At 41.0% G+C, this 22,961-nt stretch overlaps 1 protein-coding gene across 1 annotated transcript in view; it reads left to right on the top strand.

Annotated features, from left to right (window-relative positions):
• drp2 (dystrophin related protein 2) overlaps window positions 1-22,961 on the top strand; it is a 75,966-nt gene that overhangs the window by 24,292 nt on the left and 28,713 nt on the right. Inside the window, exons 4-10 of the mRNA XM_053323647.1 lie at window positions 1,834-1,990; window positions 10,885-11,005; window positions 11,893-12,004; window positions 13,072-13,228; window positions 14,156-14,302; window positions 20,624-20,702; window positions 22,735-22,795. Coding sequence (XP_053179622.1) covers window positions 1,834-1,990; window positions 10,885-11,005; window positions 11,893-12,004; window positions 13,072-13,228; window positions 14,156-14,302; window positions 20,624-20,702; window positions 22,735-22,795 — 834 coding nt within the window. The remainder of the gene's footprint in view (window positions 1-1,833; window positions 1,991-10,884; window positions 11,006-11,892; window positions 12,005-13,071; window positions 13,229-14,155; window positions 14,303-20,623; window positions 20,703-22,734; window positions 22,796-22,961) is intronic.

Below are 22,961 nucleotides of genomic sequence, written 5' to 3'. Positions count from 1 at the left end.
TTGTGAACTAAGAGCCTGTTCTGCTGGAGCCACGGAAAAACAGTTCCTCTCTGATTCAATTACCACAGCAATCTGAGCTGTAGGTGCAACAGCAGGCTAGGGGGACAGCACGGTCTGCTTCACACAGGTTTCCTGACACAGGGTTGAACAAAGAGGCCTGTCAATTCTGAAATGTGCACTTACAAGCTTGATTTCACCTTTCCGTATTTTTCCCCTTAAAGTCTCAAAGCTTTTCCCACATGCCTCCCTGCAACAGGCATCCCTGTAGTGATACCCAATCCCTCATATGTCAGATCTCATCAGTGCCAAATTCAGTGTGCAGGAAATTGCCTTACAGTTATTTTTCAGTGGCTAACGTGACATTGCTGATGGTCCCCTGCTAACACTGAAGGTGAGAAATAATGGATGAACATGTTGGACTCATCATTTGGTACAAATATGTCAACCCTGTGTTTTGTAAAGATGCATCAGTGTCATTATTATGTACAGTTATATTCAGAAAGCTTAAAAAGTGTTTCTGTAATTTCACTTTCACTGTCATCTGAATATCAGTCCAATTACACTTTTTGCAATGTTCCCCCTCATTAATAGTTGCGAGCAGTGACACTTAGACTGTCTGTTTCTTTTTCTGACTCTTGCTCTCACTCCCACTCATCATCTCTGATGTGACAGTACTGGCAAATTGTGACGTGCAGGAATAATGATATTTGAGTGCTGGCTTCTGGTGTGTAATTGAAACACTGGGATGCTTTCACACCGCCCCTCCACCCCCACCCTTCTGGTGCCAGCTGTGCCACTGATTCAGGAGCAGTGGTTCCCTTAGATATATCTCATGCTACTGGCAGGTGGCAAGAAGAAAGATTCACACTGTCATTTATTCCTGGTTTAATCCAGCAAACCTGTTACTCTGTTTCAACTTGTCTTTCCTTGCTTATGCCAACATATATATATGCCCTGGGCTTGTTTTGCTGTGACTGACTCCATAGTGATTTATCATTATTGTAGGTTTTGCAACAATGGTTACATTATGTCCTGTACTCTTGCTTTTGCTTTTGGAAAGGCAATAAAAAAAGACATCTATCATCCTACTACAGCCCCAAACACACAACTTTTGCATGTGGAGAAATCCAAATCTTGACATATCGGGTGCCTAGCAACAGTTGCCAGGCCACGATTTAACAATCACTATTTGATGAAGGACTTCAGCGAACAGTCAGTTATCATATGTTATTCCACAAATTTGGTGTTTGATTATCACTTTTCACTATACTCTGCTTGTTCAAAAAATGTATTTGCATTACTGAAGGACATCTTTTAGATACTAAATTGTCTAGAGTGACATACAGTAATGAAACATTTCATTTGTATATGACTCGCTTCTGACATATTTGAAGTGCTTACCTTCTCATAATGGTGTCCTCAAGGCCCTGCCAAAGGTGTTTGACTTGAGCATATATGGTACGTGATGTAGCTACCCAAATTGAAAAAAGTTTATACTATAGGCAGTTTAAGTCAATGAATTGTATTACACACCCAAATTATAAATTAAAATGTAAATACCTGTTTTGTTTGTACTCATTGAACAATTCACTGAACGTTTTTTCTGGCACAGATGACTACTTGCAGAGCTTACAGAAACCTGCTCATCATTAGTGGATGGCAATTAAAGTTTTCATTTGTATATAACGAATTTTTGGATGTTAACAAATCTAACAATGTGTTGACATTCTCGATACTGGGAGGCATTGACCAAATGTCATCTGCAGTATTTAGTTGGTTTATTGGAGAACTGTTTGCTTAACTAATCGTGTGTGTTTGTGTGTGTGTTGGCAGGGTGCGGCTAGAGGCCTTCTCTGACAACAGTGGGAAGCTGCAGCTCTCTCTGCAGGAGATCATAGAATGGCTGACAGCCAAGGACGAAGAGCTGTCGGAACAGCTGCCGATAGGAGGCGACGTGGGGGCCGTCCAACACCAGAGGGAGTTCCACCAGGTAATTTGCACAATAATACCATCTCTGTGTAGATAATACACATCCTGTGCACGTATTGATGGGATAGTGTCTTTATTCTGCTCAAGGGGAAATTCATTTCCACAGTACATACTGTTTATACCATACTCCCTCAAGACAAAGTTGTATCTATAGATCCATACGAAACACACACATACACAGATAAAGTTTGTATTTTTATACAGACATAAATAGATGTATTTAGTAGGGTATTATCTTTTGTGACTGTGTGGCAGAGGAGAGTTTCTTTTTCCACTTTTATATCTGTGTCCTTATGGGAGCAGTGTGAAAAATGGATTGGGGGTATGCTCAGGGTCATGTGCAATGATCTGTGCAATGCATGTGATGGCTCTGTCACTGGTATTTGACAGACCGGGAGTTGGGAGGCCAATGATTTTGTAGGCAGTGTGTTATGTGGGTACATTTGTTCTTGTTGGAGACAGTTGATCTGGTGAACATGTGAAGCAGTAGGATTATAAATATATAATTTTGTAGAGCGACAATAAATCGTGAGGAACAAGCTAGTCTGCAGATGTCAGATATCAGAGAAATTGATCAAAGTTAAGTCTACTATCAAGTCTAAATCAATAGATGCTTGAATCAATACAACTGCCACTTATATCATTGAAGGTTGAGCTCTACATACTACAGTGTGGCAAATATATCTCTGCTGCAAATGACCCATGTTCTTGTGCTAGTTGTCTTATAAAATAGTTGTGATGACTCTTGAATGTGAATTTATATCAAAATGCACACTTTTTAAAAAGGGATTTGATTTAAATCCCTTTCTAAACTTTACTCAATCCACATACTGTATTTAATTTTTGCTCCAAAATACTTCACATTATACAGCAGAAGATAAAGAGGCTCTAACTGCCTTTTTCACTGTATTTAAAAAGCTTTGACACTCTGTTCAGTAGATGAAACAATAAGGCAATGAGCAGTTTTTATTTGACAAGACATTCAACTAAAAGTCAAAAGACTGTTTCTCTCACAGTCTAGCATTTGGCAATCCAATTATTTATTTTTTCGCCCTCATTTAACCAGGCATGTTGACTACATTCTTATTCACAGCTGTGGCCTGGGGGATTAGTTGCAGCAGGGTAAAAGGCTACACATACAGCACACAAACACCCAATTTGCACTGTACAACCATAATTTCAAAATTATTCAGTGAATCTTAGGTAAATAAACACCTCAACCCACTTCATGGGCCCCATTTTAACGATCTATAGCGCACGGCATGAATTGTGTGGCGCAAGTGCCTTTGGGGTGTGTCCAAATCCACTTTTGCCATTTCAATGGTGGAAAAATGGTCAATGCACCAGACACATGCGTTGCGCCCGCCATCCGCTGTGTGCCGACCGCAAGATGGGGCCCTACAGTATATGTCTTTGTGAGTTTCTAATGGTTTGTGTAGCACTGACCGGTTCTGTGTGTTGAATAATAAAAAAAATCTTTAAAGCCTCACTGCACACCAATTACTAAACAGAGAGGTGAAACTGTAATGTTTTCATTACCCAATGGTACGCTCATAGGATTGGTAGCCATTTCCACAATTTATATTTTCAACATTAAAGTTTAATGCTGACGGGGACATCAGTTACAGTTGCTGACGGCAGAATGAACTACCTCCTCCCCTTTTCACATAATTCCTGCATGGTTCAGTGATTTGAACTGGCCTTGAAATCCCTTCAAGGGCTTCTGTAGATAGAAGGGCACACAAATTCCCAGGCTCACGAACACAGACTGAGACATTATTGATCATGGCACAAATCAGCGCTTGTTTGTCTTTCCAATAAATATTTTCATCCTCATATTGATGCCAGAAAGGAAGGGCTTTGTTTAAATCCTACATGCATAATTTGCCTCGGTTGTCAACTGATTCTGTATCAGGGGACACATGTAAGAGCTTGAGGGACAGGAGTGCATTAGGAATGTCAATGAATGTTTAACTGTCAGTGATAGAGAGCAAATTAAATTCATATCACACAGCAGGATACAGTTCCACACATACAGGTGTTTTAACTTGTCTTGCCTAATGAGACCTCTTAGGACAGTGCTGGCATGTACAGACTGATCTCCCTCACTCCAGTAAGCCTTTTTCATGGAAGATATTTTAACATGTCTCAGTAATAGAAGCTCAGGTGTAAATTATGAAATGAACGTCTGAATTCCATTTAGTTGCTTTGGTTTCAGGGCCTTGGTACTGTGGATGTTGGCTCACTGTCACACTGTCATTGCTTAATTTAATAGAAAGGACCATTGTTAACGTTATTTATAACACCTGTGATTTTTCTATTGTGGCAAGTCAGACTCTCAGTTGTGAAATAAAGCATATTAGTTGTTTTGCAAGTTCATAGTTGTTATAAGAATGACTGGCAAGTTTTGTACCTGGCGTGTCTCAAGCACATTCATTGGGAGGAGAAAGCTGGCTGGCAGTCAGTTGTGTGGGGCTTACCTTCATTCAGCAACAATGGTAAGCTCATCCAAGAGCTCCCCACAAGTGGCCAGCCAAGACAGCGTCAGGGTTGATGAAGTTTTTGTTGGTGGTGCTTGGTCCAAAATGAAACAAAGCTGGTGGTAGTCAACTTTCAGTTCGCCAGTCTTGGCGAACTGAAAGTCTCCAAAGTTGCTCTGGTGTTGGGTCTCTAACGGTTGTTCAGCACCAAAATCACATCTGGTCAAATCATGGCTACCGGGTTAATTGATAAGCCCCCCCCCCCCCCACACTACCAATTAGTCAAAAAGAAAGAAGGAACTACTTATACAATGACTGAAGAGCAGATGCTAAACCTAACAACAATCAACTCAGACATCCATCAGGATACTGTAGATTAATGTATCTATCCAGTGTAGCTCATTTTATTGTGATGCTAAAACTATTCAGGTACAATTCAGACGAACTTCTTGTGTCATAATCATTGATTCTATGCAGAAATGGCTTATCTCAATTAGTTTATTGTAATTAGTAATTAAAAAACACCTACAGTATAAACACCTCTGTGTATAACCTTTTAACCAGTATTCAGTGTCCCTCATTTGCTGTGTGTCTTTTCATCTGTTGCCCATCTTCAGTAGCCACTAAAGAAAACAGGGAAATGAGCTGCTACGGTCTTACTAGGCTGCTCTGTGTCTCTTTAAAGGCCCTGACCACCCACACGTGTTTTCAGTCATTATGGCTGATTGAAGTTGCAGTCAGACTGAAATCCACCGGGCGAAATGAACTTATGTGGTCTGCCCAAAAGAGGTAGTTGTAAAAGAGGCTGTTGTAAATAAACTCTGTCATTGTCCTTGAGCTCACTCTGCTGCTGATATTATTATGCTGTGCAGTTACAAAACAAGAATATCAACAAACAACAATTTATGAATGAGAGGTCAGTTACACCCCTCTTTCAAAATGGCTGGACATTGGAGAGCCTCACAATTACATGAGTCAAAGTTCAATTGAACTCTGCATGAAGCAAAGGACCCAGGTCAAACTGAATGCGTCACACAATGTTCCACATAGACATGAATGGGAAACAAATCTCTGACTGCACCAATGGGGTGGAGTTGGACATGGCCATTTGCTGGTGTCGCCACATTACATGTGTAAATTGTTGCATCTGAAAAGACTAGTGTGTAAGATTTAGTGGCATGTAATGGTGAGGTTGTGGATTGCAACCAACTGAATACCCTGCACCCAGCCTTCCCTTCCAAGCATGTAGCAGAAGGTACAGTGACCGTGAAACAAGCACAAAACATGAAAAGCCCTGTCTAGTGTTTAGTTTGTCCATTCTGGGCCACTGTAGAAACCCAATGGTGCAACATAGAAAGGGAACCGCTCCCTGTGTAGATATAAGGAGCTCATTCTGAGGTAACAAAAACAGTTTTCAGGTGATAATACACTAATTAAACATGCATATAAATATCATATTCCATTTCTACCAAGTCTGTTCTGCTAGATGCCACTAAATTCTACACACTGAGAGTCAGGGAGATGTCAGACTTTGCTGCAGCGTCATCACACTGACCAAAATAGTTTCTGGCCACTGGTAACATTAAATACATACAGTCACTAGATACTTTTATGTCAGATTTCCTCAATTTGGTGAGTCAACAGAATAATGGGAGAGAGTTTCAATATTACTTCAGTAGCTTTTGTTTATTGGATAGATCAAAAGAAATAAATTGCTTTCCTGTGTGTTAAGGATGCCCACTGGTGGGACAAAAACAAAAACCCTAGGATGTCTTTAAGGGAGGAAAGTATCTCTACTGAAATCATTTTAATTGACATGTGTGCTTTGTCTTGGGGTAGACTCTCATGAAGTTGGTACAGACAATAATTGCCCAGCAGGCGTGTGTGTGTGTTTGTGTGCGTGCATGTCATACAGATTGCTGCTCTGTTCAAAAATAGCTCCAGACAGCACAACCTGATAGTGAAGATGACAGTTTTAATTATTTTTGAACTAAAAATTATTATATTATATAATATTCAAATAGATTCAAATAAAAGCATTGAGATGTACTACTGTGTGTGTGTGTGTGTGTGTGTGTGTGTGTGTGTGTGTGTGTGTTTGTGTGTGTGTGTGTGTGTGTGTGTGTGTGTGTGTGTGTGTGGTGAAGGGTAGAACCATTAAAATCTATACTATCCTGTGTGACAGGAAATGTTTGGAGAAACACTACCTGGGATGATAGGGATCATTTCCTGTTAAATCACTTTAGTTGTGGGTGATGTATGGCACGGACTGGAAGTGGTGTTGACACACAAGCAAACACACACTCACAGTGACACCAACACACACACGTACAGTGCACTCACACACACTGTAATTGGTTCTGTAACTACAGCAGAGTTTCTTCTTTCCACCCTCTTTCCAATTTTCTGTGCTGTCAGTTTGTGCAGAGTCTCTGAAAGGGGACATGTTTTGACAGTGAGAGGTTTGTGGTTCCCGCTTCACCCCAGTTCAACTCCACCTCGACTGGTGCACTGTGAAATCAGCCTGCCAATTAACAGGACAATGAAAAAGAAACCCAACGCTTACACTATAAACTTCCACTACACGTCTTTTCTTTTTGCTCTCAAATGTCTGCTCAATCCCTCCTTCTGTCTAACATGCTCTTCCTTGTGCTTCCTCATCTCACTTTTTCTGCTTTGAAGCCTCAGTCATTGTTCTCTATTTTCACAACTATCCCTCCAACACTTATGGTCCTATTTAGTGCTGCACAAGCTTCCCAAAGCTTCCTCTCCTCTCCTCTCCTCTCCTCTCCTCTCCTCTCCTCTAGTATCCTCTTTTCTCTGCTCCTCTCTTCTAGCATTCTCTCCTCTTCTCTCCCAATGTCCCATTTTCAGCACAACACGACTTATAATCTGCGATGCCTCAGCTTCCCAAGCGTCTGGTCGCTCTAAAACTTTCCCGACAAAGCAGAGAGGGAAATTGCATCTCAGTTTTCTATAGAGAATTAAAGCGTTTTAAGAAATGTGAATTATTGATCTTAAGTGGATTTATTCTGATGTTTTTTTTGTGTGTGTGGGATGAGTTCCCTCTGTGCTACATTTTGTGTGTGTGTGTGTGTGTGTGTGTGTGTGTGTGTGTGTGCATTTGCATATTTACTGTGTGTGTTTGTATTTGGGATGGTGATGGAGGGGATTTTGGGTGAGAAGCTTTGTTCGTGAGGGTGAGAGCGTATGGTTTTGTGTTTGGGTGTGAGAATGGGTGAGCATTTTGGCTGTTGGAAGGATTTTGTGTGTCTGTAGCAACTGCAGAATCTTCTCTCCCTCATACGACATGGAAGATGAAATGAAAATCTATCCTTCTCAGTGTTGTTAAAAGCACACTGAGAGTGACTGTCCAGAGGGAGGAGTAAATGGGATGCCATCAACATGTTTAGATGAAGTCAATGAAGTCATTTCCTCCCTCTGAATTTTTCCACTCCATGCATAATGTATCTTAATCTGATCTGAAGGCTTCACTCTTAATGTTCTCTCAACCAAAGATGAAGCTTCTGAGTGTGAAATTTAGCTGGAATTAAAGTTTTAACATGACAGCTGGCTCAGGGAATCCATGGCTCAGCTCCTCTTTGGGCAGCAAAGCTGCTAAAGAGAGGATGGAGAGAATAGAGAACTGGAAAGGATGAAATGAGGGTGAGCAAATGGAAAAGGAGGAAGCAAGGATGTGCTGTAGAAGTGATTACAGAAAAGAGTTTGAGAGAGGAAGGAAAGGAAAGACAGGCAGCAGGTTTTCTCTACAACTGTTGCACTGGGAATCTTATCTCATGCCACAGCTCCCCACCGTTACACACTTGTTTGCTTTGCGCTGGTGTTTGCTGGTGTTTCACCAGGGGTTTTCTGTTTAACTCTGCTCAGCGGGTGTTATCAGGCCTGCTGGGCTCCGGTCCTGGGGCTTTAATAAGCACTGAAACACTGTCACTGCTGCGCCACACAACGCAGCTAATTCCAGCTAGTAATGTAGATTTTCAGCTAAAATTGTAATCTCTTCATACCATAAGAGGATTGAGTAGGCTGGCTTCACTTAAATAAATTACTTTGAAGAGAGGGAATATTCCTGGCATTAATTCACTCACCTGCCATATGTTTTAAAGAGAACAAAGATTAGTATAGAAGACTGAAGAAGTTTGACACACTGGCTTTCTTCAAGGCTCTTGGGAGAATCTGGGTATCTTCTCAGTGGTGGAGTAGAGGCATGTGTGTGTGTGTGCCTTCTTGTACATTGAGCTTATGATTTGCATATAGGGAGTGCTGTTGAGTGTGGACCAGTGAAGCTGGGTTCTCCAGCTGCAGTAATTGGCTCCTCTACACAAGCAGGCCAGTTGACCAATACTTTTGGTCTCCTATTGTGCCCTGGGCTCTCTGCACAAGCAGACAGCTATGTAATCCCATGTGGTCCTGACAGTAGATCCCTGCTAATGTGTGTGTGTGTGTGTGTGTGTGTGTGTGTGTGTGTATGTATGTGCACATTGATAATTTATATATTCCAAGAAGCCAACTGTCCCTCATATATACCCCTTGGTGTTTCTTGTACAATACATGTGTGAATTTGCTCCTCAGCTTGTCTCACATGGTTTCATTTTTTTCCTTTGTGTATTTGATAAAATTACTTAATCTTTTTCTTGTTTCATCTAGTTCAGTTTCCATTCATTCATGTTACTACCCTCTGTGAGGGTAATATTTATTTGAAAGTATTATGTAATTTGGTAACAGAAACAACTTAATATGGTATATAGTGTGACACACAGACACTGAAAATGGAAAAGTATTTTCTGTCTGTTAAAAGGAACCCCAACTATTACTACTTGTAGGATTTATTAGATTAACGTTGTCATCATCTATCTAAATGTGATATAAAAACACTCTTGGCGTCTTAACGTTTCATAAAATTGGAAAAAAATCCTTTCATTTGTAGGACATCATTGTTGTTCACATTGCAATGCAGTCTGGATTTTGATGGCAAATGGTTGCAACAGTTTTGGGTCCCAGTCTGTTTACACTACAGCGAGATAAAAATGTCTTCTGTTCAGCCTTTCCAGTTTGAACCTGACAACACACAAGACAGTCCTGCAATTTTAAATCAAAATGAAAATGATTGGAGAGGTTAGGAGGAGGAGAGGAGAGGAGGTTGAGAGGAGGAGAGGAGAGGAGGAGGATAGAGTGTCTATGTAGCAACTACTCACCTTTGCTAACAGTGAGGCAGAGTATGTGTTGTAAAGAGCTCTGCTTTCTGCCAGCAGCTGATCAAGGTAAGCGTTTGGATCAAACTCTCATTGTATGATAAAACTGCATCTGTCTTACTTGGAGAGCACTGTATGCTTATGGATTGCCAAAGGTCAAAGGTAAAACTGGTCAACTGTGAGGTTCCTCCGTGTTTATGAGGGTCGTGTCCGCTGGTTAACCTTCAGAGGCTGTAACTGCAGGAGCGAGTTGTTTAACATCCTAACAGGAGAGCATCCAGCGTCTCCTGTTTTTGACGTTTCTTAGAGCAAAATTGCAGTCGCTATCCAAGGTTGTTTAATGCTAGACACCTTGAAAATTGTAGGCTCAGCATGTGGTTTTAGTCTTCGCTTATAACCAGCAGCACCGGTTAGGTCTTTTAACAGCTGTGGTCGACTAAATGCATCAAACGCATCGGGACTGAAGTGGTGAGAACACAGTTGTGGGTCTTGAGGAAGTTGTATTTTACCCCTTTTTTTCTTCTTATTGCTAGGAAAGCTGTGAAGACTTACATCACTTGCATTGTTCCATTTTGACTGGAATTTACAACCAAAAGCAGCATAGTCACCTCTCGAATGCAACCATTTTACCTTTTCAACCCAGAGTCCATTGTGCATGTAGTGTAATGGTGGCCTCCGTTTTTCAAATGTAGTAAACATCAAGGATTTTTAAATAATGAAAATACTACATGTGTTTCTAATGACATACTTTAGTAGGAAAGGGCAATTTTAGTGTATTCAAGCATACAAGTCTTAATAGTCAGGGTTAATAGTCAGGGTCTTTTTAAGAACTGTTAAGTCTAATTTATTATGATTTTCTGCAGATTAACTGTATGAATCCAAATATAATGAACAGTTATGCAACAGTAATGTATATTACCAAATTGTACCACCCTTTCAATAAAATGTTCTGAATATTTACCGTTTACCTGCAAATTACACAGAAAAAATCCAGAAAATGTGTACAAAATTAAAGGACCTTTACAAATGAAGCATTACTGAATGTACAATTAGTTTTGGTCTCTATGAGGCAGAGAGGAGTCACAGGTACAGTCTGGCCTTCAGGACCTTCCGTCAGAGGATAAAGCACCTGAGTTGGGACACGGTTCTTTGATTACCTTGTACTTACACACACTCTCCTCCCCTCTCTGCTTCTCCTCCGCCAGGCTTTCATGGAGGATGTCAAGTCTCGCGGGCCATTCATCTACTCAGTCTTGGAGTCTGCCCAGGCCTTTCTGGCTCAGCACCCCTTCCAGGAACCAGAGGAGACCCTGACTGATGGAAAAGGTCTGCTCCCTTTAAGCTCTGTGCCAACTGCTGCGCCAGCCAAAATATCATACTCACAAATTCCTTAAGTAGGACCCATGCAGGTGAAATCTTCCATTAGTGGTCAATAGCAATGATCTGTCCTCTGGTGTCACACTGAGTTTAAGGCGACCTATTATGTTTTTCCTTATTTCCAGTCACAAATATAATGTTGCAAATTCAGATGTTCATATTAACTGGGCTTAAGTGTCAAATAATGAGGCATCATCAGACATCGTCATCACTGTGACTGCTTCTGCTTGCACTATTTCTCCCTGTATTATTTATTATTGATCAGCTGAACAAAGAGCTCCAAATATCTTCATATGTTGTTGTGTTTTGTGTAAACTGAGGAGCTGCATAAAGGGCCAGTATAAGTTAAATAAGGAGTTTTTTTTAACTGTTGCTGAAGCTGCTTTAGTGGAGTCCCAGAATAAAAATACAGCCCTGGCAATGAGCATAATAGGTCCCCTTTAGGGAAAGTGTCCAGGTCGGGACCAATTAGCTTTAGCTCACCAGCTCTACAGTGCCATCTGCTCGGATCAATAATACAGCAAGTGTGGCTGTTTCTCCGCCCACACGTCCACTTCGTAATGTTTGGCTCTCACCACTGGCTGCTCACCTGGGAAATACTGTAGCAGTCTACCGTACTGTGTTCTCCTCATGTCTCATGTTTTCCCCCTTCCTCCGTTATTTCCCCTCTTTTTCAGTGCATTGATGAATCATCCTTCTCTAATCATCGCTCCTCTCTTTTTCTGACTTCTAACCCTTGCTTTCCACTCCTCTTTGTCTGTCTACTCCATTTTTTACTTCCACCTTCATCCTTTTGCCCTCATGTGGCCCCATGTAACCTCTTCCACCTTCTGCAGAGGTGTCTCCACGACGGCGGATCTTGAATGTGAGCCGCTCGGTATGGAAGCAGGCAAATGTGGCCAGTGACCTGTGGGAAAAGCTGACAGCGCGCTGTGTGGACCGCCATAGGTCAGTCTTTATTTTATTTTTTACATGTAGATCTTGTTCAAACTAGGTGTGGTTTCTTTACCCTGTCTTGTTATTTAGCCCATCTCAGTAGCTGTACAACACAAATGGGAAATCAATGAATGTTATGGTGAATGGAAAAGAATATTTTGAGGTTAATCGTAATGCAAGTTTTGTAATCAAGGCCACTGCAGCCAGTAAACTTTGGGCCAGATAATCTGTTTTTGTCCTCTGAGAGCCTTTCAATTCCTGTTTTTGTCACAGAATTTTAATTAAATGAATAATTATAGGTCATATGGGAGTAAAGCAAATTGCAGCCCTTGTGCTCCTGGAATGACTCCAAAAGCCACTGAGCTAATGGTAACACTGATTTCTCATAGCTGCAAAACAAGTTGGCTTCTTTTTGTTTACTAAAAGCTACAATTTGGGAGTTAAGAAGTTTTTTGTTTTCACATGAATCAAGATGATTGAATATAAAAATAATGATTAAGTAAGTTGGTTTTATGTAACCATTCTTATGTAAGAAAAGTAAAAGGGAATGCTGTTTAAATTAATGCGATGGAAAAAAGGCATGTATATTTGTTGATAATATAATAGACTCCAAAAATGAATTATTTTAACTATATAACAGCAGTTTCTTATAGAGCTGCAAAGTTGAGAGTGTAATATCGCCCACGATGACTCGGTGATTGTGTGTGTGTTGATCCATAGTAGGGTTACGCAGCAATACATTACACATAATATAATTACCATAACCTGATTACAAAATGTGGCAACTATAATCCGTTACAGACACAATTAGGAAAACACATTTATCAAGTTTTGGATCACTGGGAATTCAGAGTTAGAAAAAAAACTTTTTTTCAAGGGCAAAAACATTTAGATTGTGAAAAAAAAGATTTTACATATAGCCCCAATGAAATTACTTAAATTATTATGAATAACTGGTTTGACTGCATGTTCCATGGATTTTTATGTGCACAGATTTTTAGCCTGTTTCACATTAACTCCATATTTTAATAGTGCAGGTATTTAACTGCGATGAATTAAATTTTCAACAAAACCCTCAGACACATGGAGAGGACGTTGGAGCGTTTACTTCAGATCCAGGCAGCGATGGAGGAGCTGGCAGTGGCCCTGGAGCAGGCAGAAGGGGTGAGAGATGCCTGGGAGCCTGTCGGAGACCTCTTCATTGACTCTCTGCAGGACCACATAGATGCTACCAAGGTAGACACTCAAAGAAAAGCCACATTACACCCACTTTCTCCTCATTCTGTATGTCTTTATCTCTCTCATGTATACACACACTTGCACATGCAGACACATTATTAGGAAACCTAGATATAAATTATTTTTTCAGCCTATGGAATAACTTAATTGTTAGCCCTGAAAAGGCACACAATATGACACATCGTAAAATGACATCCCCTTTTTTTAAATCACAAATACACTGCGGTGATATGTTACTCATGAATAAGTGAGATCTGTATCAGGCTGTGTTGCTTTAAAATGTTTGTTTTGCTTGCCTGTGTACACATTCCTGTCAGAGTAGCTGTGATCTGATAGATGATGACAAGGACGAGGCACTTCATACTGACACGGTGAGATGGCATGGGTTAGAATCCTCAGCTGAATAGATGTTGTTAAACAAATGGCAGGTCATTGGTTTAGTAATTATAGAGTGGAGAGCAGAGAGTGTTGCTACTGTTAAGTGAGGGCAAACTCTGCTCACACATCATTATTCACGGTGAAGCTCAAACAATCAACTGTAGGAACAAGAAGAAAAACACATTTTTGAGTGAATGAGGGCTTTTAATCATAATCAAAATAGCTGCAGATTAATCTTCTGTCGATTGATGTTGGCATATCAATTAATGGATGTGTTTCAGCACTACAGTATTCACCAACACATACACTGATACAAGCATGCGCACTTGCTCCTAGGCTGCTTGTAATTATCATAAGGGGTGATGTGTTTTGTTGCTTCTCCCTTTTACATTGTTCCTGCTGACATCAAAACACAGTCAGCAGATTTGGAGATATTAGGTATTAATTGACTTACTCTAAAGAAGAAAAACAAGAAAGTAGACCCTTGATTGTTCTCTCTGATCTCCTCTCTCCCCCTCATTCTTTTTCTTTCTCATCATCCTGCAGTTATTTAAGGAGGAGCTGACCCAGGTGAAGGAGGGCATGAAGCACATCAATGATCTGGCCCACCAGCTGGCTATCTCCGATGTACATTTGTCGATGGAGAATGCCCGCGCCCTGGAGCATCTTAACAGCAGATGGAAAGTGCTTCAGGTAGAGTTCATTGACAGGTCTCTATTGTCTATTTGAGATTGTCACCAGTAGTTTCTTCAGCGTACATCACAGTCATCTCAAGTGTGATGTTTGTCCATAGTAAAGGCTCCACTTAAGGATTTATCAGAGGCTTTCAGGCATTTTGAGCATGTGAAGGACAATTGGAGTGTTTTTTAATAAAAGGCCATGTTCTGATGACAAGCTCTAACAGGGTGGTCAGAAAGTCTTTGCATGCTCAAAGATGAAAGCCTCCTAATTTGCCTAATTTACTCAGAGATAGTAAAAGCAAATGAACGTACTGGCCTATTTGATCATATTTATAATAGGAGTGTCACAAATTGTCCACTTGCCAATGATAAGTGTTAAGTGCTCTTCACTATTGCCTTCAAGTGTGTTGCTTTAAAAAACATCTGTTTACTGATTTTTGTAACATACCAATATCAAAACTAAACAAATACCAATAATCAACAAATATACAAAGATTGGGAACATAACACACAAAAAATTGCAAGACAAATTACAATTGCTAAAGACATCAATTTCATTTCACAGTAATTTAGTCAATCTTCTTTGGTTGGAAGATTTTACTATGAAGCAGCTGCAGCAAGTGTTGAGTTAAATAACATAATAACATACACAATGTTATTATTATTAATTCCATCAACTTTTAACCACTGTAATAACCTGTTATCTAACAGCTGTTGTTTTCCTGCAGCACTTTTTTTCTGTGATGTGTTGAGCTCACTTTTTAATGAGTTCAGTTTAGGGAGGTGAGAATAACACTTAAATGATACCTATTCTTGAGTATAATTATACTGAAACTATTGAATTTTAACAGTTAATTCATATAATTGCACAGATATGGGGTACATCCCAATTCCCTTAAATTGTATCCATGTTTCCCACACTCGTGTCTTTTCCTTGCATCTTAGTCCTTCCCACTAAAGACATGAAAAGATGTGAGGAGAGAAAATATATTTTTAGAAAAATAAAACATCCTTTCCTCTGAAGCACTATGTGAAGTGACGTCCATTTCTGAGGACAGCAGCAGCTGATCACAGCTGGATTATCTGTCAGTCAGCTTTGATAGCTGTAGAGACTTTTGATGGAGTTTGTGTCTGCCCAAATATGCACTATCCTAACACTAATAATGGTGCACAGTTATCACTGCCTGAGCAGCTGTTATCTCTGTAGCCTGTTACATGTTGAAACAAACACCTGCACATGAATAATAATCTGCATTCTGTATTTATACTGTATACTTTGTCCTGGTAAGTGGCACATAATCCATTTCTACTGGCAGAATGCATTTATATTATGTATTATTTTCATCTATATGTATGGACAGTGTCCAATCAATAGCTACTTTCCAATAAGGGGGTGTGTCAGCAGGTAAAAGACTTCGCAAAGGTTGGTCTCATGTATCGTCACTCATGGCTCATCAGGGATCCATGCTTTCTCCTCTCTCCTCCTTCCTCACTCCTCAGAGCAGAAATAAGCACTTCTGGATGCCTTTTACGATGGCAGACTGGAATGACTTCTGTGAGATGGGACAGGATTGGGATGTACCCACAGTGTTTGATTTTTTACAGATTATAAATTTGAAACTGAAATAAGATATGTAGCAGAGTAGATGAATAAATGTTTTTAAAAATCAGGATTTGAACCCATGCTTTTACATGAAGAGGTCAAGTCTTCAATGAATCCAAAGCACTTACTCTTGAAGCCTTTTAAATTTTTTAAGAATAAAGTGCTTTGGATTCATTGAACTGGACTTGCCCTCCCCTCAATGCTTAGCTGAATGTATGGATTCATCTCTACAGTAGGTAACTTTCAAACTTAGGCTGCATTCTGCATCGGCACCCTGTGGTCTTCCTGCAAGCACAACATAACTCATTCACCTCATGTTAGAACACCCTGTTCTCATTAGATAACTTTCATGACAACTCCTCCACACCCTGTTGTTCATGCTGTTATTATGATGTTTTAATTTCCACTGTAGCTTCTCCTCCTCCTTGTCTCTCTCTCTTTTGAACATGATACTTTTTTTTTTTTACATAATACTCTTTTACATTCCCCCTGTGGCCCCAAAATAGCCCCCAAATTAAACAGTTCACGAACAGAACAGAACCAAACAATGCAGTGCAGATCAATATAAACTAGTTGTGTTTGATTTATTTGCCAGTATTTTTCTATGCTCTTAGCTCTGAGTGAAGCAAATAAAGTCAATTGCTTCAACTTGAGTCTTTGTCCTCCAAGTGAAACCTATTGGATTGTTGCTGCAACAAATCACAGCAAGGCAGAGTCACACACCATGTATTTCATGCAAACTTTGCCCTTTACTGGACTGTGTAATACTTTCCTCCAATCACATGCACCCAGTCGCCCACAGACATTTGAATGTATGTAGCCGACCAATCAGGAAGTGCCTACAGATTACATGTGTCTTAGACAGTATGTCCTTCTCACTTCATCGCCACTGCTGACAGATATTTCTTCTGCCTCACCTCAGTCGTGACCACATGGAGAGTGACCTGATGCAGCCACCACCCTGTGTTTACTGCCAAGGACTTCCTCCATTTCAATGACAACAATGGTTGGATCATTTTCGGCTGTATGATGTCTGAGTGACCTAGAGCTCAAGATAAATGTCTGGCCATGAGGCGGAACATCTGACTCATCCAACTAAAACAGCATTTGTTTCACCTCCACTCCCAAACATTTGGCAACGTGTCGAAGCTTCTAGGAAGGAGCCGCTGAAAACAAACTCACTAGTCATGGGACTGATTTCCCTCCTGCACCAGCAAAATGGGTCAAATATCTGGGCTGCACCATTGGCCAGATAAATATTCCAATTTAGGGAGTTGCAACTGCCATGGAGTGTGTTTGATGTTGCTTGCCAAGTGGGCCTCACATGTGGCTGGGACTCACCGTGCTATGAACAAAGGACAGAAAGGACGTCCTGGTCCGGACAGTCTATTCAGGTCCATTTCCTCTGTCACTCAGCTGTGAACCATCAATGCATAAAGTCTTTAGTTATTGGGTGTCCCAACAATATCTGTCATCCGAGATGCATTTGTAAACACGCCAAAGCCAAGGCTTTACACCTTTCCTTCTCTTCGTCTCATCCCCCATCTGCTGGAGAGAATTAGACAAGAGTGGCTTTTGGTCATCCTGATAGCCCTGGCCTGCCGTTTGGCACTGTAGTATGCAGAAAGATTAGCCACCCAGCCCTGGTCCATCTCTCAAGTTCAGGGGGCCATGTCTCAGGAGGTAGACTCAATAGGTGTGCTGCCCATGTTGAGCCAACCTATACAGGCTTGGCTCCTGAGAGACAGACAAATGCAGTCTGGACAGGCTTGACAGGTGGTGCAGACCATCCAGGCAGTGGGAGCAGTATACACCATTGCTTGTTACAAAGCAAAGAGGCTGTCCTCTTGCTGCTATTAAAGTGTATGCTGCAGCTACTTCCTCTGACATGAGTGCTTTGTCTTCACCCCTTCGTGAAACGTTTCAGGAGGATTAGGAGACAATGCAGAGATGCGTGTCACCACCCCCCATGGGCTACTTACTACCCTTGGCGTGTGATTCCTATGAGCCTCTGGAGCACTCCTCTCTGTTGTCATTCAAGGCAGCTTTGCTTCCTGCGCTAACTTCAGCTAAGAGAGTAAGTGTGTGTGCCCTCAGTTCACCTGAGTTGTTTGCTGCTTCATGGTGACCACAGCAGTGTTACTCTCAGACTGAAGAACATATGGAGCTCATTTACGTCAAGAGCTATTGAGCTAGAGGAATTTTGTCTCTACCCTATGGGCATGTCAGAGCAGCAAAATCGCATCTATTGTTCCTGTAAATGCATTGGCATATCATATTAAACACACAGCCCCCATTCAGCACACCGAACAGCTGTTCAAGTGCTATGGAGAAGGAGTGGCCAGTAAAACCCCATCCAAGAAAGTCCTAGCTAGTTGGCTTTCTGAGTGCATCTCCTAAGCCTACAGGCAGGTGGGTAAGGAAACCCCACTATTGTCCGAGCGCATTCCACATGTCTTATTCATGGCGAGAGTAAAAGACATCTTAGTCTGTGCCTTGTCTGTTCATAAGGCTCCATCTCTTGGACATGGTGGGCTCATTTTCAAGGTCTGTGCTTGCAAGGGTGACTCAGAATTTGTGAAAAAGGTGGTGTGATTGTCAGCTATGGTACACAACCCCCCGCCCACCACCACCTTCTGGGCCTGCATTGTCTGGTGGTCTACCCTCTACTGGATTGTATGGGTACAGTAGGTGGAGCCCGATGAATGTTCACCCTGAATCGCCTGTGCTAGGGTTCCAATATAGTTACCTTTGATTTTCTCCAGGTCTTGGCTTAGGTTGGAATATTGTAGGGAGCAGTCAATGGAAGAGTGTAGATAATGTTTTTTTAAAGACACTTTTCCTGTTTATGAAGCTATACTGATGTTTTTCCGTTGCATGGAATCAAATAAGCATACACATGAATAGGAGCATCAATTTTATTACATTGGTAGCCTACCTGCCTTCTGTTTCAATAATAATGTCTCAAAGTTTTATATTTAAATTAAGTTTAAATGGCTTTTAAAACATGCATAAAATCCCAGTGACAAATTTATTTCAAGGAGACATTCTCTTAAAAGTGTCACCATAGTGCCATGTCTTCTAGGAATGGATTGTTGGGACTCATTACACATTCTTTTTCAAAAAAGAGATACATGGAAAGAGGCAAAATTGGGACTCAGCTAGCTCTCTATTGATGTCCCTTTGCGTTGGAGGTAAAAAGAGTCTTCATGAAAAAGTTCTTTTTTTGACAATTTCTGCCAAATCTTTGATGTGCTGTGTGAGAGGTAGTGTGTCCTCTGGTCTTTGATTCAGGAAGTATGTAAGAGCCTCTAATCCCCCCTAAGGATCAACATTCTTAAAAAGGCTTTTAGTATCCATAGTCACCAGCACATATTAATTTCTCAAATCCTGATTTGTTCTCTGAGTTTTAGGGATATCAACAAAGCCTGAGTGGCATATGAAGTATATGAGGTATAGCAAACAGCAAACCTAAACACCTTTTTCTGTGTATTTCGGCCTTCTTCAAGCTGGTTTGCACCCCAGGTGATTTGCTATCTCTGCTCAACCACCCTTATTAATTTCAAAGCAGTAAGATGCTCCAACCTGGCATCTTGGTATCTTTCAGTGAAATTAAGCAAGATGGAGAAGCCATTCACTTTGTCTCTCTCTCTGGCCGATTTCTCTCTTAATTAAAATGATAAATGATAAATCCCACCAACATCCTGTGGCCTGATGATTTTGGCTGCTCTGATGCCAGCGAAAATGTATTTCCAAATTTGATTTGCTAATATTTGTTGATCACGGATAATTTAGTCATTTATCTTCCTTATGGCAGCCCAAATTGCCTGTACAGCAAATAGATTGTACAATACCCCACTGTTGGCAGTTACATCTCCACGGCGCATTGACAATGCTCGATATTAGTCCAAACCAATTTAAATCCAAATCATATTGTTTTATTTTCTGGTGACATGCACGCTAACTTAATATATCTAACTTTACCCATTACAACTCATTACCTTTGCTTCTTTTTGAAGCTTAAAGTCCCCTCACTCTTTTCTGTTTCTTCCTTTATCTGTTTCATCAGTACCTTTTTTTCCTCCCATTGTTTGGGGATGCATTTCAACATCCAGCTGACAATGATTCATGTGCCCAATCCAATACATTTCAAATAAACCAGGATTAGGCAGACTAAATCCCATTTTATGGGAAACATAACTGATGCAAAATGCTTTTACAAAGGCAATGGCAAACTTAATTTTGTCAAGTCAGTCTCCATGATTATTGACACAACACGTGTGGCTTGGGTACACCTTCCTTCCCCACCTCATTCATTTCATCTTCTCCTCCAACAGCTCTATTGCATGCTGACACTGCAACCAGGAATCGTTGTCCTCGTTTCCACAAAATATATTATTTTGTAATCTCCATCTTCGTTTCCTACCTGCTACTCTTCAAAGGCTTTCAGAGTCCTTCAAGAGGGCCAACAGAGGGAAAAAGACATCATTTATATTCCACAGTTAACTAATGGGGGAGAAGCAGGTGGTCTGTGTGCATGCATTTCTATTGTGGGGATTTGAGATGGAGAGGGATGAACCGCATGATTCCCTTTGATTTAACTCTGCATATATATGTGTGTGTGTGTGTGTGTGTGTGTGTGTGTGTGTGTGTGTGTGTGTGTGTGTGTGTGTGTGTGTGTGTGTGTGTGTATGTGTGTGCGTGTGTGCGTGCGCGTGTGTGTGTCCTCAGGGTTCCATAGAGGAGCGGCTGAAGCAGCTCCAGGATGCACACAGAGACTTTGGCCCCGGATCGCAGCACTTCCTTTCTAGTAAGAGTCCTCCTCTACTATTTGAAGTTAGTGCCTCATGTTGCACCAATCTGTGCCATGCTGTGCCAAGGCACTGTCTCAGACTGTGGGGGGATGTAAAAAAGGTTAGATGTATTACAATTTTTTGTGATAAGGCTATAAGATATGGTGTGTGTGTGTGTGTGTGTGTGTGTGTGTGTGTGTGTGTGTGTGTGTGTGTGTGTGTATTTGGGTTAGAGGTGGAGCTGGCAGGCTTTGTTCATCTGTCTTCATCAGTTCCAGCACACTGTGGCGATGAGCATCCCCAGTGATGTTCATCACAACAGTCATTGCTCTCATTTGAGCAGAGCCACATATTTCTGTATTCTGTCTCTTCTCTTACCTGCTGATCTTCAAATGCTAGCAGCGGGGCCGAAAAATATGATTTACTTTGCCTAGTTTAAACTGATGAAGAAGTGGAAAAGCTGTGCGTTGTAGAGCTTTCTGTGGGAGTGTATCTGAAGTGGTATGTGTTTGTGTGTCAGGTGTCCTCGCCAACCCCATCCACTTTTACTGCTGTCACGCTGGCTCAGAAATGCCACACTGGGGCTTATATAGCACTATGCCACTGCCAGCTCAGCCCACTGCACCCTGCAGGAACGTCTGGTTTTGCGTCAGTGTTTTTTTATGCCCCAGTGTGCTAATATTTTAGCGTGTTATCCAATATAACATATAGTACATATGGTATAGTGCATATGGTGCTTAAGGTAGATAGATTTATGCTGTCATGAAATGCAACTGAGTTCATCCACTCCAGTACTGTACATATGGGCAATTTAGAGGCACTTGCAATTTACTTGAATATTTCCATTTTATGCTACTTAATAGCACACAATCTTTTCAGTAGGAAATATTGTGCTTTTTACACCACTAAACATTTGTCTGATAGCTGTAATTACTAGTTACTCTTCAAATTCATATTTTTGGCTTTTGACCCCAGACAAAAAAGCAGGGTGTAATTCAGACCCCATCACATTGTACATTTAGATGATAATACTTCTGTAGTTTTACTTAAAGGAGTAGTTATTTTTGTGATTTTCAGTTGTTTTTTTACGTTTATGATGTTGGATGTCTATGTTAAAATGCTCATTGGAAGTCAAAAGCCCAATGTTTCAGCCTACTCTGAATGCTTAATTTGCAAAGTTACTTCTACATCCACCTTTGCACAAATGGCCATCTGTTGATAGCCTTGTTCAATGGGTTGAACATGTTGTCCAATCACATATTTCAGATTAGATTCAGGCTTGAAAATGTTCTGCTATATTTGAGAATTGAATTTACATTTTCCCACTACTAGTGTTTGTTCATGTAGTGTCCTGATTCGGCCAATTTGCATACAGTGAGGGTTCAAAGAGACAGGAGCTGAAACAGTCTATTTCAGACTGAGGGCTGCATAAAGGGCCAGTATAACATAAAAAAGGAGTTATTCACGCTGTATCATGCAAAGTTATTCCAATAGAGCCCCATACTAAAAATATCGATCAGAGTGCTTCTTCTATATGCCTTCTTTTCCACCACTGTATTTGTATGTGTGTATTTCTCATATGCAGAGCTACCAGCACACAAGACTGCACTGTGCCATGTCATAATACAGTAATGGACAATGACACAGTTTGTGTATGTGTGCGTGTAACCTTGTGTGTCTGCCTTCGTTTCACTGTGTTTCTGTGCGTATTGTCTTCCCCCTGCTTCTTCCAGTGCAGTCCGTCCTCTTTGATCCTCACCTGAACCCCCTGTGGTTCAGTTTGGAGGCCGGTTAAAACACCACAGTCACCCTGTCTCACTGACTTCTCTACCGCCAATATACTATTACGCCATGCCAAACAAACCAACACTCTATGGGAATCAGACACAATAGACCTTTCTGTTTGGCTTTACTGCACCTGTTGTACACCATAGCAGCTCTGTTAAGAAGGTCTGAATGGACACACTGTCTGCTGCTATTGTGCACAATGGCTTTTCATGCATGACATGCCTATTTTGGAATAGATTTCGTGTCTGTGTGTTTTCACAGGTTCAGTGCAGATACCATGGGAGCGTGCTATCTCCCCAAACAAAGTGCCCTACTACATCAAGTAAGTACAACTTCAAGGTGTCTGCATTGTGGGAATACATGTACTTTTTCCATTGCAGGGTAGAAAGCTGGTTTGAAGAGGGAACATTTTGTTATTTTTACGACAAATTGGTATTATTTCTGTATGTCCATGGAGCACATGTGAGCAGAATTTAATTGGTCACACT

The sequence above is a fragment of the Scomber japonicus genome, chromosome 8 (genome assembly GCF_027409825.1).
Source record: "Scomber japonicus isolate fScoJap1 chromosome 8, fScoJap1.pri, whole genome shotgun sequence".
NCBI classification, from domain to species: Eukaryota; Metazoa; Chordata; class Actinopteri; order Scombriformes; family Scombridae; genus Scomber; species Scomber japonicus.
The sequence above is the reverse complement of the archived record's forward strand: the minus strand, read 5'-3'. Positions and strand labels throughout refer to the sequence as shown.